Here is an 18,207-nt window from a genome sequence, read left to right on the forward strand (position 1 = left end):
AAGGATGCATTGGGAAGGAAACGCACCTTCTGCTGCCTGCTTGCTTGTAAACATGAGCAGTATTTCGTTTTACCCTGGTTTCGTTGGATCCACAGGTTCACCTGTGCTGTAGCTGAAAGCACAGCAAAGCCACAGGCAAAGCTATGAGCAAAGCTGTCTTTTCTCTCATGTATCTGGGTCACTGGCAGATGGAAACTTCACACAAACGAAAACAGTAGAAGTCACCAGGACTCACCGTGTTCTGAACTACATTGGTGAGGGTTGAGAGCATGCCCCGAGACCCCGACCCCGCTGAAGGGGAGGTGGGGGCGCTCCCTGGAGGCTCCTGATCAGGGCTCTCATCTGTAGCTGAGGAGAGGAAACAATCCTGTTAAAGGTCGTGTTGCTGACTGGACTTTGGAACATTCTAATTATGTACACAATGCAATAAAGCCCACGCAGCCCACTCTCAGCCATCACTCACGTTCACTATCAGGTTGTACCCCTTCAGAAGATCCAGAATTGCCACTGTGAATCCGTAGGGTAGCTCCTGCTTTTTCCTTGACTGCTGTCAACCCATGACCTGTAGAGATACAAAATATGCAGGGGAGGACAGTATTTCATGTCTGCAATCCACCACTTGAGAGGCTGAAGCGGGAGGATTGAGAATCCCAGACCAGAAATGGTCATCTAAAGGGTCTTGAGCTCATGTACCCAAATCAGAAAAGTCAGGGGGAAAAACCAGGAAGGTCACCTGACAACTCTGACAAGGGATCTTACACAATAACATTCCAATCCAGGCTGAAGGTTTTACCTCCTTCCAAGCAGGTATGATTCCTGTTTCTGAGAACATGGCATGGTGGAGAATTCAATTAGTGAATACAGATATGACTTTGCCACCTGCACTGATTAAAACCCAGTGCTTGACTTCACAGAGAAATGGATTTGCTGAGCACCTGTGGGTCCCACCTGTAAACCTAGATGCTAAGGGAGCTAAGTCACAGAGCATTGTAGTTCAAACCCAGTCTGAGCAGAAAAGTCGATGAGACTTCACCTCCCAAATAATCAGCACTGGACTAGAGGCATGGTTCTGGTGGTAGAGCTCTGACCAACCATACATGCAGAGAGAGTACTGTAGTGCAGGCCCTGAATTCAAACCCTGGTACCTAAAAGGTGTGTGGAGGGAGGGCTTGTTCCTATTTGTTGAACCCAACAACAACCAAAAAAAAAATGAGGAGCCCAGGGCCAGGAATGTGGCTTAGTGGTAGAGTTGCTCGCCTGACATACATGAAGCCCTCAGTTCCATTCCTCAGTACCACATAAACAGCAAAAGACAGAAGCGGTGCTGTGACTCAAGTAGTAGAGTGCTAGCTAGCCTTGAGTAAAAGAAGCTCAGGGACAGTGTCTAGGCCCTGAGTTCAAGATCCTGGACTGGCAAAAAAAAAAAAAAAAAAAAGAAAGAAAGAAAGAAAAGAAAAGAATGAGGAGGCTACTGACAGCCCTCATGGCTGCTTGACTGCTAAACAGCCTGGGCTGCCTCCCTCGCAGCTCAGCGTCCCTCGTGGTCTCAAGGGAGAGAAGGAACGCTTTCTCCAGGGACCTCAGGTTGTTAAAACACAAGGCTGAAGAACATTAATTCTGAGGATGAGACTGGTGGCCAGGGAAGGGGGGAGGGGGAGGGAGGAAACAGGGTCTCCATGTCACAGTAGGATTTTAGAGCTAAATTTAGAGAACCATCTGGAATTAGAAAACACTGGTTAAATGACCAGTTGACCTGTTCTCCATCTCCTGAATGAGAAAAACAGGGATGAATCCCAAGCCCAAAGAACAGTATCTTCTTAGTGAGATCTTAACACAAGCATGGCACTGATGTTTACCAGCTACATCCACTGGAAACCACCAGTCAATGTACATGACCTTGAAAACTAACAAGCATATTTACAACTTTTTTTTTTTTTTCAGAGCTGAGGACCGAACTTGGGGCCTTGCGCTCGCCAGGCAGGCGCTCTTCCGCTGAGCTAAATCCTCAGCCCCTATTTACAACTTTAATTACACATAGAAGTATGTCTCTCATCCTATGCAGCTAGGGTTCGAGCTCATAACTGAGTGACTTGAAAAAAATAAACTGCTAAAACTAAGACTCAATTTGAACCATTAAACCAAAAACTCAAATTAAGGCTTTCTAGTTTCTGATGGAAACTTAACTGAGGTTTCAGTAACACATTCTAGTCATAGACTATAATCATCTAATTCACTTAGATATGCAGTCCCTATTCCTTAACATTTGTTTAAGCACATGTATTTTCCAAAAGGAGACTAAATCTGAATCACAACCCACAATCCTCTTCTAGATTTCTGGGAGCCAGAATCAAGGCATAAGTGAGTTTGTGGAGGAAAGAAGACACCAGATGCTCAATCTTCTGAAAGCCACAGGAGAGAGGTGACTATATCCTTCCCAAGACAGTTTTAGGGCTTAATTAACCTCATGTTCGTTATCTCCTCCCACCTTCTCCAGTCTTGTCTGGTTCTTTCTGCAGGGAGGAACAGCTGCTAGCCATCTTAGAGTACAGCTGATCATGGATATATGCGCACAATCTGCCTCTCAAAACATCATTTCATTTTTGGAAGGGAAAAAGTCTTTATAGATGCCTATGTATGTGGGATCTGGTCGATCCCTTTCTCCCCCCACGGGGAGAATGGTAACCACAAACTCTATGAAAGAGCACTCAGCCTGGCCCTCCGCCGCCGGAAGGCCAAAGGCGTGCTCACATGGACCTGTGCTAAGTTGAGGAAGGGTTGCTGATGCTTCCCCTCCCCCCAGACCCCCACATGTTACCAAGGGCGGAGGCGAAAAGGAAGGCATCAGGGACACGCTGCGGTGGTGGGAAGCGTCTCAAAGACTTTAATATGGAAGGGCACTTATATAGAAGTAATGGCGGGAAAGAAAGGGGGCTGGCCAAAGGGCCAGTCATAGGCTAGGGATCACGTTCATCAAGTGACCTCAGGAAACTTCCCTTTGTGGGCAGGACAACCCCATCATGGTGGCACCCACGTGTTCACCTCCCAAGGGGTGGAGGCCAGAAGGTGGGAGGGACTTCCATTGTCCCAAAGCTGGGCAGCCTTCCCAAGGCCATAATAATCCCCAACATATGTATAATAATGGATCTGTTTAATAGACCTGATGATAGTCCCAACCATATTTTTTTTAATAGTTCTCTTCCTAATATTTTAGTAAAGGGACTTCTTAGTCAGGTACCAGTGGTTTACGCTGTAATACTAGCTACTCAAGAGGCTGAGACCTGAGGATCATGGTTCAAAGCCAGCCTGGACAGGAAAGTCTTATCTCCAATTAACCACTAAAAGACAGAAGTGGAACTATGGCTCAAGTGGAAGATCACAAGCCTTGAGGGAAAAAAAAAAAAGCTCAGGGTCAGCACCCAGACTCTAGTTCAAGACCCAGTATTAACATGCACTTTACTGCACTTTTTACTGCATTCTACTAGAAATATAAAGTTACGTTTCCATTTGTGTATACGCTGTAAGTTTTCATAGTAAGGTTTAGACACTGCCACACCCTACTTTGAAGAAAAACTCTAAAACTTTACTTAGTCTGACATCTAGTGCTCAGAGAAGGAAATAATACATGAAGTTATTGTCCCCTTTAATCTGGGTTGGTCCCTTTCCAGAGATAACAACTGTGTTTTAAGAATTAGAGAAAAAGATGGTTTGCATCTTTCCATGTGCTTGAAATAAATAAATAGAAACAAGCCATGCCTTGGTGGCTACACCTGTAATCCTAGTGACTCAGAAGGCTGAGATCTGAGGATCATGGTTTGAAGCCAGCCCAGGCAAGAAATTCTTGCCTATGAGACTGTTATCTCCAATTAACTACCAAAAAAGCTGAAAGTGGAGCTGTGGCTCAAGTGGTAGAACACTAACATTGAGCAGAAGAGCTTAGGGACAGTACCTAGGCCCTGATTTCAAACCCCAGGAGGAGTTTAAAAAAAACAAAACAATGAAATGAGGTGAAATCATTTTAATAGGGAGGAGGAGTGGGTAAAGGAGAGTGATCAAGGGGGTGAAGTTGATAGGGTACATTTTAGGCATGTGTGTAAATGTTACAAGGAATTCTTTCTTGAACAACTGATAAGAAATAAACTACAGTGCTAAGTGCTTTTCTGAAAGATGTACCAATTCACACTTCTGTTTGGGTGAATCTTAGATGTAGAGCAATTTCAAACCATTAACTCTTCTATCAACGAATTTAAGATATATAAAAAGTTGTGTTGGGAAAGATGAGGGAGAACAATGACACGAATCAAGATGCATTGTACTCATAATCTGATATGTTGAATTGAAACCTTTCTGTACAACTACTTAACATTAAAACTTAAAAATTAAAGAAAAAAAGTGTGGAGAGCAGCTGCATACCAGGGGCTCAAGCCTGTGATCCTTACTTAGGATCACTTAGGAGGCTGAGATCTGAGGATTCCAGTTCAAAGTGAGCTTGGGCAGGAAAGTCCATGAGACTCCTATTTCCAGTTTGCAACTAAAAAGCTGTAATTGTAGCTGTGACTCAGCAGCAGAGCACCAATCTTAAGTGAAGAAGCTAAGGGGCAGTGCCCAGGCCCTGAGCGCATGCCCCAGTACTGAATAACAACAACAACAAAAAGAAGTTGTGGAGGGCAGATGTTTAGAAAAACATGTAGCTGAGGTTGTCAAGATCAACCAAAACAAACTACAAGACAGGGAAAAAGAGGAGCCAGTCACCCTCCTTTTGTAAAAGTCTTTTCTTTCCATAAAGATGGCTTCTACTCTGCAGTGAGCTCACTACCCTCAGGGGTCAGTTCACAGCAAAGGAGACTGAACTGAAGATGCTTGACTGATAGCACAGCAGAAATTCATTAACCCTAGATCTATGTATAGATTGCAAAGCTTTATGGCCAAACTCCAAGTACCAGTCTCACTGGCTTTTGTACTGATGATTCTAGAGAATCATCCCATTTTAAAGCAATGTTGCCTTCTAAACTGAATCCATGCACTACTGGAAGTGATTTGCTCAGCAGTGAGTTTTCATGGCAGTGCCATTTTGGTAAGTTAGCTATTCTTTGCAATAAACACTGTCATCATTTTTGACAGGGCCTGGTAGAAAGTTCTATTGAAATGTGCAGAAAGAAAAAAATGTCTAACTTGGGAGATGATGAGAAAGGGGAATGGTAATTTTGAAAGAGTAAATACACAGAAAGATACATTCCATATCTCCCAACCTCAACTCCTCTTGCATGAGATGTTTAGATTCATCAAACTGTCAAAACAACCGCCTCAAATAAACATACAAGCCTTTGGTTGTATCTAGAAATAAACTTCTCTGTTTTACTACCAGGGCTTGACCTTGGAATACTTGTATGTTTTTCAGCATGATCAACTTTCATTTTATTACTGGTCTACCATGCAGCTTAGCAATAAATGTAAGCATAAGTTAAGCATGCAAGATGCTTGTGGGGATATAGCTAGCACTCAGCATCATTTTGAAATTGCCATCAATTTTATACATTTCTCTGTATTTTTGACATCTTCCACACTGATTTCTGTCTGCAATAATACATATTTTATTGCGTTTTATGAACTCATGGAAAGGCCTAGATGGTAGATGATTAAATCTTAGGATGGGCCAAACACAAGAGTGAAGGCTAGTCTGGCAAATCTTGGCTGAGAAATATCATATATGAACTGGAAGGTCACTTCTCATTTCCCCTTAGCTTGGAGTCAAAGTAGTAAGTCAAAAGAGAAAACAGAAAACATAGAAGAGCCAATCAACTTTTTGCACTTTTTTCTATCTGGCAGAGTGGTTACAAATATTGATTTCTTTTTCTATGTCGCCATATAGAATCATCATTTCTAGAAGTTGAAGGAGACTTTAGAATTTCTCAATGCACACTATTCCAAATAAAGAATCTGGGCCACTCAGAGGGTTAGTGCATGATATAGCTAAGTAGTGACCATCTCTGCTGATGACAAATGACTAGCCCTTATGATCAGATCCCAGGCCTTAAGACTCATGGAACATTGCTCATTGTAATCCAGGACCTCCTTTCAGATGTTCTGATTCTCCAGTTACTCTCTTGCCAATTCTAAATAGCTCCAACTATTGTGACTGCAGTTTTTCAACAACTGTAAGAAGTTTTGGCTCCTATTTTTAGGGCTCCATTGACAGCTTTGTGTTTTGTTAAAAGACTATGTGTTATGCACTCCTGTCTTCCAACTGGAATTACCCTGGGGGTAACACAAGGTTTCTGAGTGGAAATCAATTGCAATTGAACATGTGCTTATTTTCTTTCTTTACTTTCCACAGGCAATTTATAAACCTTCAAGAGCTTGTCTACTGCTGTGAGTACTCTGTTTTCCAATAAGCTTCTTTGCCCTGTGATGAGAAATTGTTAATACTACAAAGCTCTGGGATCGATGAGCTGTCTGAATGTAATGGAAGTTGTCCCTAGCTTTCCCAACATGAAGGTAGCAGCTCAACACAGATGATAATCCAAGATGCCACTGGTAACTTTCAAAAGCTTCTCTTCACAGATGATTGACCTCATTCCAACCTCTCTTTCAGGCGATGATTCCAGGTTACCTTATGGGAGTCATTTTGTCTGTTTCCAGTATTGGATTCCATGAATGCTATCTCCTCTTATACTATGTGGCTTCATTCCTACATCAGGTCCACAGAGACACATAGCCAGCTTTAGAAAACATATTGCCATTATTTTGGCTACTACTATCATGCAAAGTCGTAGCACATGAAGTCAACTAAATCTACCTTTGTGATTCAGGAATGGCATTCAGCCATGTTTCTATTGCACTCATTATGGTACCATTGACTCATGGTGATGAATAATTTCAGGATCTTATTTTCCCCAAGTTTATTCACAAGGGTTCTTAGTATCAGTATATTTCAAAGACCTTCATCAAGTATTCTTTGCCATTTTGAGTACAAATACAGGAAAAATAAAAATTTGCTCCCTTTCCACAATTTTAGCATGTTGGCAGAGCCATAAAAAATGAAGTTTCTATAACTGTGGTAGAGCAGACTAGGATTTCAAAGAGAATAGAGATGTGTGGTAGGCATTGGTGAGGAGACAAGATCTTTTTCTCTAGGTAAATATATCCTATAGGATCTCCCTTTCCTTTTGGAACAGTATTGAGGGCTAGGAATATAATAGGATTTCACTCCTGTGATGTGATTGCCAGATCTCTCAAAGGTGTACATTTAAGATGTAATTAAAGTTCATAATCAATTGAATTTGAGTTAATGTAAAAAAAAGGCATTTAGCTGGATACCAATGGGCTGTAATTCTAGCTACTCAGGAGGCTGACATCTGAGAATTGCGGTTCAAAGCTATCCCAGGCAGGAAAGTCTTTTGAGACTCCAATATCTCCAATAAACTACTTAGAAAAAGCCAGACATAGTGCTGTGGCTCAAGTGGTAGAATGCTACCCTTGAGCAAAAGAAGTTCAAGGACAGATCTCAGGCCCTGAGTTCAAGCCCCAGGTCTGGCAAAAAAAAAAAAAAAAAGAGTTCAAGTTCAGCTCTTATCAGGTGAGCTTTTATAAAACACTGGGCCCTAACCAAAGGGAGAAATACAACATATGAGAAAGATTTTCCTGCTAGCTTTTAAGAAGAACCTGAGAACAGTTTCTGTAACTGAGAGGGACCACTGATCAATCACCAGCAAGGAAATGGGGACCTGAGTCCTGTAACAGAAAGGGATTGAGTTCTGTTAATCCCACCCCCAAATAACTCAAAGATGACTCCTTCAAAGCCCAGGAGCCAGATGAGCAGAAGCACTGGCCTTGTCCTCCTTCTGGGTCATTCCTCATGGCACCAGCCTGTGGAAGGAAACTATGAGCCTCAGATGAGAAAGTCAACATGTCACATCTTGGTAGGCTTCAGAAAAGACTTTACTACAATAAAGTCTTTTATTGCAATGCTTACCTACTGTGGCAGATGCAGAGGAGAGCAGAGATTTGCCCCAGGAGCCCCAGTCTGCCCAGCTTCTTCCCTGAGAAGGGGAATCCACAGCCTGGAGAGAAAAGCAGATCAGAGGCAAGTCAGAAATTCAGTTTAGCCCGGAGTGGAAAAACACCCATAGGTTTGAAACAAAGAGAAGTAGGGTTTTTCTTTTGTTTTTAATCATTAACAACCATAACTCACCAATTTAGATCAATCATAAAAGAATATCTTAACGCACACTAAAATTCGTACTTTGGAACCAAACTGAATTAAATCAGTGGAGGTGTCTGTGTCTGAGGACTTGGTCTGAAGCGAGATGGAAATGACCTGGGAAGGTATTACACACTGGAGCACAAAGCAGATCTGAAATGTTCAAAACAACCCTGACCAGGCAATCCTTATGAAGCTCAACAGATCTTCAAGACAGAGTTAGGCTGAAGCCTGGGGGCCTGCAGGGGACAGCCTAGGCATGGATGATGGACAGAGAGTGGGGAAAAGGCCTAACAGTCACAGAAAGCTTTGCAAGGTAGATACTTGTTGCATTTGAGGTGTCTGTCCCACTCTAATGACCCCTGCCATTCTATGTCTCACCCACAGGGGTAAGAGATTGTCCCTGGCCTTCTGGAGAAATTAGAATTCTTTTCCCTAGGTTTCTGAAATAGGGACCAAGGGAGACTGTGTTTTAATCTGAGCTGTTGGCTTAAAGAGAAGATGAGAACTCAGGCTTTTGTGGGCTTACCTTGTTCTACGCACTGAGAAAAAACAGATGAAACAAAATGAAGGAGAGATACTCAGAGCGGCTGTTTGAACATCTTGTAGTTTCTCCTGATGCTCTGCTGTATTCCTCTTTGATTTTAGTTTTGGGGGTTGTTTTGTGGTTGTTTTTAAAATTCCTAATAGTCCTGCTCATTAAAAAAAAAATTTGTATTCAGTCCCATTGGGTCAAGCCTGTAATTCTGGCTACCCAGGAGGCTGAGATCTGAGGATCATGGTTCAAAACCAGCCTGGGCAGAAAAGTCTGTGAGACTCTTAGCTCCAAGTAATCAATCACTAAAAACGCTAGAAGTGGAGCTGTGGCTCAAGTGGTAGAGTGCTAGCCTTGAGCACAAAAGCTCAGTGACAGTGCTTAGATCCTGAGTTTAAGCCCCAGGACTGGAAAAAGAAAGAAAAAAGTAAGGAGCTATGAAAAGTTCCCAAGCAGTAGTTTCAACAACCTTGACCCAGGCCTGAACCACCAGTCCTTCCTAGCTCCCGTCTCCCTTGCTCGTTTCCATTCCTGCTAAAATGGGTGGCAGTGTGAATTTTTTTTCCTCCAGCGAGACAAACAAACAGGGAGGAATTTTGCTTTTGTGATAAATTACACAGTTATGGCTAGTGCCAACTCTCTCCTTTCTTGCTCCCTGAATGAACTTAAAACAGTTTTTTTTTTTTAATATCATTTGGGAAAAGATTAAGCATTAGTCACGGCACTACTGAAGTACTAAACCAATGTGAGTAGCTGCCTATCTCCATCCCTTCCATAAAGTAAGAAAAACAAGCAGCTTATAAACTACTATATGTTCGATTCGAGTTACTTGCACTAATGCAATTCCTAACTGATTAACCCAGTAAGCACAAAACAGCATTCATTATTAGACGGAACTGGATAATAGAAAAGGATGAATAATTAAGTTGTCTAGAGCTAGAGGTAGTGGCTCACACTTATAAAATCTCAACTATGCAGGAGGGGGAGATGGGAGGATTGTGATTTGAGGCCAGTCTGGGCAAAAGCACAAGACTACCTGAAAAGCAAACTGAAGCAAAGAGGACTAGGGCATAGCTCCAGTGCCTGCCAACAAGTTCACAGCCGCAAATCCAACCCCCAGTACTACCAACCCAGAAAAATATATGTATGTATTCCATCCCCCTGATTTGAGTTCAGGTTCTGCCATTTAAGGCAACAAGTTACTCAAGTTCTTTGTTTGTTTGTTTGTTTGTTTTTGCCAGTCCTGGGCCTTGGACTCAGGGCCTGAGCCCTGTCCCTGGCTTCTTTTTGCTCAAGGCTAGCACTCTGCCACTTGAGCCGCAGTGCCACTTCTGGCCATTTTCCATATATGTGGTGCTGGGGAATCGAACCGAGGGCTTCATGTATACGAGGCAAGCGCTCTTGCCACTAGGCCATATCCCCAGCCCTACTCAAGTTCTTTGAAGCCTTTGTTTCCTCATTACAAGACATGAGATGTGGACATATATGAACTACTTGAACCAGCAACCTCACATTTACTGTAAAGATTAAAAGAAATAATTCATATAAAGCGGTGAACACAGGTCCTGGGATATAACAAATACTTCATAAAATTTTTCTACTAATAGAAAAAAACAATTTTTAAGACTAACGAGTAAAAAGATTTGAAAGTTGGCTGTCCTTCTTGCATTCTGTCTAGAACAATGAGAAATCTATTAACATGAATGGAAATATTCATGACTCATGACTGTCTGCTTTCATTTGTAGTGTCTACAGTAATTTACTTCATTCAGCAAAGCACCAATTGGTAATTTTATACCATCATGAAGACAAATGTAAGGAGGATTAATACCATCTTTTCACAGGTCAAAGCACTACCTATGATTTGGAATAGCTAATACCCTTAGGGGTGACAGCTTCTGACTCAAATTTACCATATTTAATATACTCTGACAGCTGGTAATTGACTAGCAAATGGAAACAAATGTTAAATCAGTCTAGAATTTTTTGCTATGTAAAAAGTGACTACTTCTATTACTCTATTAATAATATCCTTTGACATTGAACTGGGACTTCTTGATCACCTATAATGAGTATATGTATCCAGGTACCAGTGGCTTACATTTATAATCTTAGATGTGCAGAAGGCTAAGATCTGCTGGAGCTTGGACAAAAAAAGTCCACAAGACTCCATCTCCTGCATGTTTTCTCTAATATGCAGAAACTGGGTTTAGCTTACAAACTTATAAATAAATTCACAGGGTGGTATGCAAGTGTATACAAGTATGTTAACTGAAATACAAGTAGATTCAAGAGAGATCTCCAATAGTGTAATTTCTTAGAAAGATAAAGTCAAAGTTGAGCAAAATAAACATCAGGAATCGGGTACTTGACAGGTGGTGGGTCAAAGGGAAAGGAGTAGACAAATGAAGAGGTGAAGACAGGGAATGTAGTCAAGAAGTCAATGTATATTCTACAAAATTAAGAAGAATGAGGGAGGGAGTGGATATGAGAGGGATGTGTAAGAATGTTAAAAGGGCCGACACTGATCAAGAAACACTGTACTTATAAACTGCTTTGTTCAATGGCAACTCCTTTTTACAACTACTTAAAAATAATTTTAAAAAGATTTAATTCATAATCAGCCAAAAGCAGGGCTGGGTGCTTGGCTCTAGTGGTAGAGCACCTGTTTAGCAAGTTCAATGCCCCCAAGTTCAAACCCTAGTACCATTAAAAAAGAAAAGACTACTTGTAATCAAAGAATGTGCCTATAAATCTACAAATAAACCCAATAGATAGCAAAAGACAAATAATTACACTTGGACATGATTAATTAAACAGCAGTCTAAACATTCACACAGTGAGAACAAAGGAGTATACCCTTAGGAGAGGATCACAAAGGCTCAATAGCATGTGATCAAATAAAATGATGCTTATTGAAATGAACTCCAAGAGATGGAAACAAGAGGTTTTTTTTATTGTATCGTTTGCAGGGTTTTTTTCTTTCCTTTTTTCTTTGATTTATTCCCTTCTGTTTTTTGTTTTTTTTTTAATTTCTGAACCTTTTATCTTGTATATAAGTTTATCTGATTTGGGGAGGGGAAGGACAGGCACAGAAACAGTGGGACAAAGGGTGAACCAATTCAGCAGTGAAAGCCACTAGACACTATGTTGGAAATGAACTATACAACTTGGGGGGGGGGAGGAAATTGGGAGGAAAAACTGGGAGAGAATGAGGAAGGGGTAACACCATTCAAAAGGAAATGTACTCATTATCTGAGTTATGTAACTCTAACCCCTCTGTATATCACCTTTAAAATAAAATTTTAAAAATTGAAAAAGGAAAATACTCAAATAACCTAATGTACTTAATATAAAAACTAAATATTAAACAAGAATTAAAAATATATCTCATCATGAATATCATCACTTTAAATAGTCTTAAGGTCACACACAAGGCTATAAAACAGGCAACAAGGATCAACTCAAATTTTCCACTAGTAGATATAATTCTTTTAAAGCTTTTCTCTCACCTTACTCCTGCAGTACAACTCACATCTCCTATAACAGAAAGCTTAAAAGTCATCAAATGAGAACTCTCTCAGCTTCCTCCTCCCTCCCCATACACTCTTGGAAGAATGATCTCATACTCTATGTGACAAGGAATCAGACATAGATTCATCAGGATATTTAAAACTCAACTAGAAGTCATTTAAACATCTAGAACCACTGTACAGCCCAAAGAAGATAAAACATGAAGAAATCCATCAAGTTCAGAGTTAGAAATAGTAAAGGCATTTATATATCTATTATACCATCTAAATATCTTTTTCATTAACTAAAATATACATTTATTGAGGCTGGGTGTTTGGCTCAGTCATGGGAACGGTAATAAGTTCTTGCTTAGCATGCATGCGACCCTAGGTTTCCTCCCCAGCAAAATAAAAGAATTTATGTATTTTAAGCTATCAAGTTCAAAGGTCCCATTTGATAGAAAATAGTTTACAAATCTTGAAATTCCATCAAATGCAAAGGTCTTTTTTTATTTATTAATTAAATTTTGTTGACAAGGTGTTGTGCAAAAGGGGTACAGTTACATAATAGGGCAGTGAGTACATTTCTTGTGATATCTTACACCCTCGTTTTTCTTTCCCTTCCCTAGATCAGGTAGGCATATATACAATACCCAGTGTACCAAAAACATATACAGTAGCCACGTGGCATACGTCAAAGGAAATTCACCTAGAACTTTAAATATAACGTCAACAATAGAGTTTGCTTATCCTTCTCTTATATGATCATACATACATATAGCTTTTGAGCTATTGTGATCCACTAAGAGGTCTATTTTAGACCTTTTTATGTTTAGTAGTTGTTTGGTTTTAGTTACATAATGTGAGGTCGCTGACCCACACCTGTGGGAAATACCATTTGACAAGAAGTTTTTTGTTTCACAGACCTGGTCTCTAGTGCCACCCCCCCCCCCCCGCCCCACCTTAACAGTCATATATCAAGGAGATCATGCCCCTTTGTTTTCTGTGTTCTAGGCTTGTCTCGCTCAACATTATTTGTTCAAGTTCTGACCATTTCCCTGCGAATACCAATATTTTATCATTTCTAATCGCTATGTAGTATTCCATTGTGTATAAGTACCACATTTTTTGGATCCATTAATCTGTAGAGGGGCATCTGGGCTGTTTCCATATTTTGGCTATTGTGAATTGTGCAGCGATAAACATGGATGTGCAGATGCCTTTTTGATATCCTGAGACCTATTGTTCAGGATAGATGCCTAGGAGTGGTATGGCTGGGTCATAGGGTAGGTCTATGTTGAGTTTTTTGAGGAACCTCTCCATACTGTTCTCCAAAGTGGTTGTACTGGGCTGGGGATATAGCCTAGTGGCAAGAGTGCCTGCCTCATATACACGAGGCCCTAGGTTCGATTCCCCAGCACCACATATACAGAAAACGGCCAGAAGCGGCGCTGTGGCTCAAGTGGCAGAGTGCTAGCCTTGAGCGGGAAGAAGCCAGGGACAGTTCTCAGGCCCTGAGTCCAAGGCCCAGGACTGGCCAAAAAAAAAAAAAAGTGGTTGTACTAATTTGCACTCGCACCAACAGTGGAGAAGGGTTCCTCTTTCCCCACATCCCCTCCAGCATTTGTTGTTGCAAATACGTTAATACTTAGAAAATATATGGACTTATCTGAAAGTTCAAATCATTATCCTGTTCCTTGAGAGGATGAGGAATTAGGTACTATAAATGTGTTATATCAAGGCGAGTGATTTGACCTATCTGTGATTTGGCCTCACAGGGAGAGGACCCTTTTCAAGTTTCATAACTCATGACACTGCTACTCTAAAGAGCAGCTCTGTGTGACAGAGGAGGATGTGAGTTTCTCTGACTGTAGATCTGTCAAAATAGCTGACCTGTTATTTTCAAGTGGTCTTATTCCTTGATAAGTATACTTCATTCAACTCTGAGAAGATTTAAAAATTTAGTAGGGTCTAAAGCATCAAAGCTATGATATTAATATTTTTGTGCACATCAGGTCTTTTTTTATCATACTGATATTTATAGAATTTGACAGTCAATTTTTGAACCACAATTTTTGAACCACTTTAAAATAAATAGTTGAATTTTTAGACTTAGGGTTTTAAGTTGAAATCTTCCTAAATTATGCATGCCATCATAACATTTATGAGGTCTTTAAGTCCACACTATAAATTTAACAGCTTTATAGCAACTATTAAGTACTAACCAACACTTTACATATGGAGATAAATGAGGCACTTAAAAAGGAAATAGAATATATAACACAGTTGAAAGCAGTTTAAGATGTTTGAACGTGTTTAAGTTGGTAAAAAGGGCCAAAGATCAATTTAAAACCACAGGATGGTGACTGTTCAATTTTACTAGACTTCTAAATAGAAGATTTATGAGTTGAATATAAAACCTAAGGAAGAACTAACTGTTTAAATTTGTACTATTAACAAACTGAACACTAACTACTGAAATTAAATGTCTAAGTATTTATTTGATGCACAAAACATAATTTGGCTGAAGTATGTTCTGAAAAAAAGCAAAGTATGTTTTGATGGGACCAAATTACCTGTGTGCCTCTGGGGTTGGGTAAGTTGATTGTCTCTCTCTCCCCTGGATTTTCAGCTTTTCTCTATTGCCTACTTTCTACAATTTGTCAGGAACTAACAAATAAAAATCACAACAAAGTGTTTCTTTCAAATGCATCCGGTTTCTGCTGCACATCTTTTTTCTTCACTTGTTAAGAGGAAGTACCAGCGTACACCTGTAATCCTAGCTACTCAGGAGGCTAAGACCTGAGGATCACAGTTCAAAGCCAGCCTGGGCAGAAAAGTCTGTGAGACTTTTATCTTTAATTAACCACCAAACAGAAGGGGAGCTGAGGCTCAATTGGTGCAGTGCCAGCCTTGAAGGAAATAAAAGCTAAGGGATGACATCCATGTCCTGGGTTAAAACTCAAGTACTAGCACAAGAAGAAAGATGTGCCTTCATTACTCTTCCCAATACAACACGGCTCTCACCACCACCTTATGAAGCAAGGCAACAATGGTTTCATTGTTCTCAAAGCCATGGCCTCATTGTATCCTATTACTTGACCTCTCAGTACCATCTGAAACTTAACCAGTTTCATTTCCTTTAAGTACTCCATTCTCCTGGTGTCTGTATTAGTCTGTTATTTATTATTATGGCCAAATACTGGAGTCCAGTTAATTTTATGAAGAAAAGATGTCTAATAGCTGGGCACCAGTGGTTCATCCCTGTAATCCTTGTTACTCAGGAGGCTGAGATCTGAGGATCACCATTCAAAGCCAGTCTGTATAGGAAAATCCGTGAGACTTATCTCCAATTAGCTGTCAGAAAACTGGAAGTGGCACTGTGGCTCAAAGTAGTAACAGTGCTAGCCTTGAGCAAAAGAGGACCAGCACCTACATTGTGAGTTTAAACCCCATGACCCCCTTCCCCCCACCAAAAGATGTCTAATTAGTTCACAGTTTTGGAGAATGAAGTGCTAGGTACCAGTGCTGGCTTGGCTCTTATCTATCTCATGGTGGATGGTGTCCCAGTGGTGGGCACTTTGGGGAAGAGATTACTCCTCAAAACAAGTCAGAGAGCAATTTGGCAATCTGGTTGATACTTTAACAACTCACTCTATTGAGAGCTCAGGAGTCTCCTGACAGTTACCTTATTCCTTCACTAAGACAGCTTCCCCAGTGACCTAAGACTTTCTCACGAAACCTTACCTCCCATAGATCCCACCTCACATCACCAAGCTGAGGGCCAATTTCATAACACATGAAACTTTAGAGGACAAACACAAACTATCTGAGCACAGGAGTGTCCCTGTCCTATCTTTGGACTCTTTTTTGCTCAGCATTCAGTATTCTTTTTTTAGTTATTTACCTTAGCTGATATTAGCTGTACTTCTTAGATTAAGCTCCAATCCAATGCTGTCAGCATTCTAATAAAATATGGCCAATCTAGAGCTGCCATTCTAATCAGGAAATCCATACTCTAGAAGCAACTATAATAAGTGATTCTATAATCTGCATCTCCAGTCACACCTGCTGCTTTACTAATTAGCATACTGAATTGTGGCAAGAGATTTCAATTGGCAAACATCGTGGACTTTTTAGCATTCTGAATATCTGAAAGAGGTCTGAATGATGAAATGAAAGGCACTTGAGACTTGTAGATAGTTCAATGTACTTTAGGGATTCTTCCTACATTTACATGAACAAAGTATAAGAAAGGATTCTGCTCTGTGTAAATGGTCCTCCAATCAACTCTGAAGTTTGGGAATTCTGGCTATTTGATGCCAGGAATTCTTCTTAGGAAAGAATCCTTACCTCTTATGTCCTATAAGTCTTTCATTCAAGGTAGGGGACAAAGGACCAAAAAGGATAGGATAATGGGATGTTCTCATATAGGAAACAGATCTCGAGCCATTTTTAACTTTCATATTAATGTTTTATTTTAAAATCTCAGTGTGATACAATGTGATTTGAGATTTGACTTCATTTATGGAATATAAATATTCTATATTGGCATTTATTGCCCTCTATAACCATCCTCTGCTTTAGTGTTTTGAGAAATCTGCTGTTATTCTAACAGGATTGCCATTGTAAGTTACTTGTTTCCATTCTTTTGTAGCTTTCAATATTCTCTCACATATATATGTATGTATACATATTGTTTTTACTATCATGAGTTTAAGGGTGTTTCTTCTCTGATTTTGCTGATTTGGTGTTCTGCTTGTCTCAGACACATGGGTAACATTTGTTCTTGAAGTTGGAACACTTTTCTGTCATTAATTTGTTGAATAGTTTGCTAGGTTTAGTTTTTATTTTTTCCTCCTCATCTATTCCTGTTGTAGAGCCAGAGTGAAGGACCAGAGTAACCCCATATTGTACTAAGACCCCATTCTGTACCTGACTGACCTTATTGTAAGTCCTACCCTCCCCCTCTAGCTTCCCGGTAAAGACCATCTCTAATTGTGAGTGTGATTTCCAGTATCTAATCAAAACCCTGCAGCAGGGGCTGGGGATATAGCCTAGTGGCAAGAGTGCCTGCCTCGGATACACGAGGCCCTAGGTTCGATTCCCCAGCACCACATATACAGAAAACAGCCAGAAGCGGCGCTGTGGCTCAAGTGGCAGAGTGCTAGCCTTGAGCAGGAAGAAGCCAGGGACAGTGCTCAGGCCCTGAGTCCAAGGCCCAGGACTGGCCAAAAAAAAAAAAAAAAAACAAACCCTGCAGCTGTGCACGTATCCCCCTTGCTACACCCCCTATGGCTTAACCAATCCTGTAACACTTCCTTAAAGTTGTTTGTTCAATGCTATAAAACCTGTGCTGAATCTATGCTCAGGGCCTCTTAGCGTCACCAGAGTGCTGAGTACGCAGAGCTAGCTCAAAATAAATGCCCTTTTTGCTGCTTGCATTGGTCTTGGTCTCTGGAGGTCTTTCGAGGGATCCGAACTCGAGCATTTCATTGTCATTCATACATTTGGTCTTTTGACAGAGTTCAAGAGGTCTTATAAGTCCCCTTGGTATAATTTTCTATGTGTCTTTCAATGTCTTTATTTATTTGACCTAATTCCTCTGATTTATTTTCAACTTCTTCCACCTCTTATTTACTTTCAGTTGGTGGTTTCTTCACTCAGCTTCAAGAAGATAAGTGATGACTCAGTGATGGTGTCTGGATTGGCAGGGTGGTTTTCAATTGACAAATAGTTGATTTCAGTGCTTTTGGCACTATGTCTGGGCCTCTTCTCCACTCAGGGTGAAGAGACTTGGTTTCACAGGCTATTGGAAGTAATAAACCACACCATGTTTGGATTAAGTTCTAAAGAAGATGTGATCTTTTTAGATGGATATAAGATCCAAGGTGTATCTTCAGACTCTAAGCATTTTTCTCCTTCATAGTAATTTTACAATTCTTAAACATCCTCCTCCTCCT

At 40.5% G+C, this 18,207-nt stretch overlaps 1 protein-coding gene across 3 annotated transcripts in view; it reads right to left on the bottom strand.

The window, feature by feature from the left end:
• Fam114a1 (family with sequence similarity 114 member A1) overlaps nucleotides 1–18,207 on the bottom strand; it is a 60,119-nt gene that overhangs the window by 31,972 nt on the left and 9,940 nt on the right. For 2 of the 3 annotated variants that reach the window (XM_048364338.1, XM_048364337.1), the window contains 3 exons: nucleotides 7,970–8,057; nucleotides 464–562; nucleotides 236–348 (listed from right to left, as the gene is read on the bottom strand). In XM_048364338.1, coding sequence (XP_048220295.1) covers nucleotides 236–348; nucleotides 464–562; nucleotides 7,970–8,057 — 300 coding nt within the window. Of the gene's footprint in view, nucleotides 1–235; nucleotides 349–463; nucleotides 563–7,969; nucleotides 8,058–18,207 lie in introns of those variants that run through there. The other variant, XM_048364339.1, reaches the window with a different exon arrangement.

The sequence above is a fragment of the Perognathus longimembris genome, chromosome 16 (assembly GCF_023159225.1).
Source record: "Perognathus longimembris pacificus isolate PPM17 chromosome 16, ASM2315922v1, whole genome shotgun sequence".
NCBI lineage: Eukaryota > Metazoa > Chordata > Mammalia > Rodentia > Heteromyidae > Perognathus > Perognathus longimembris.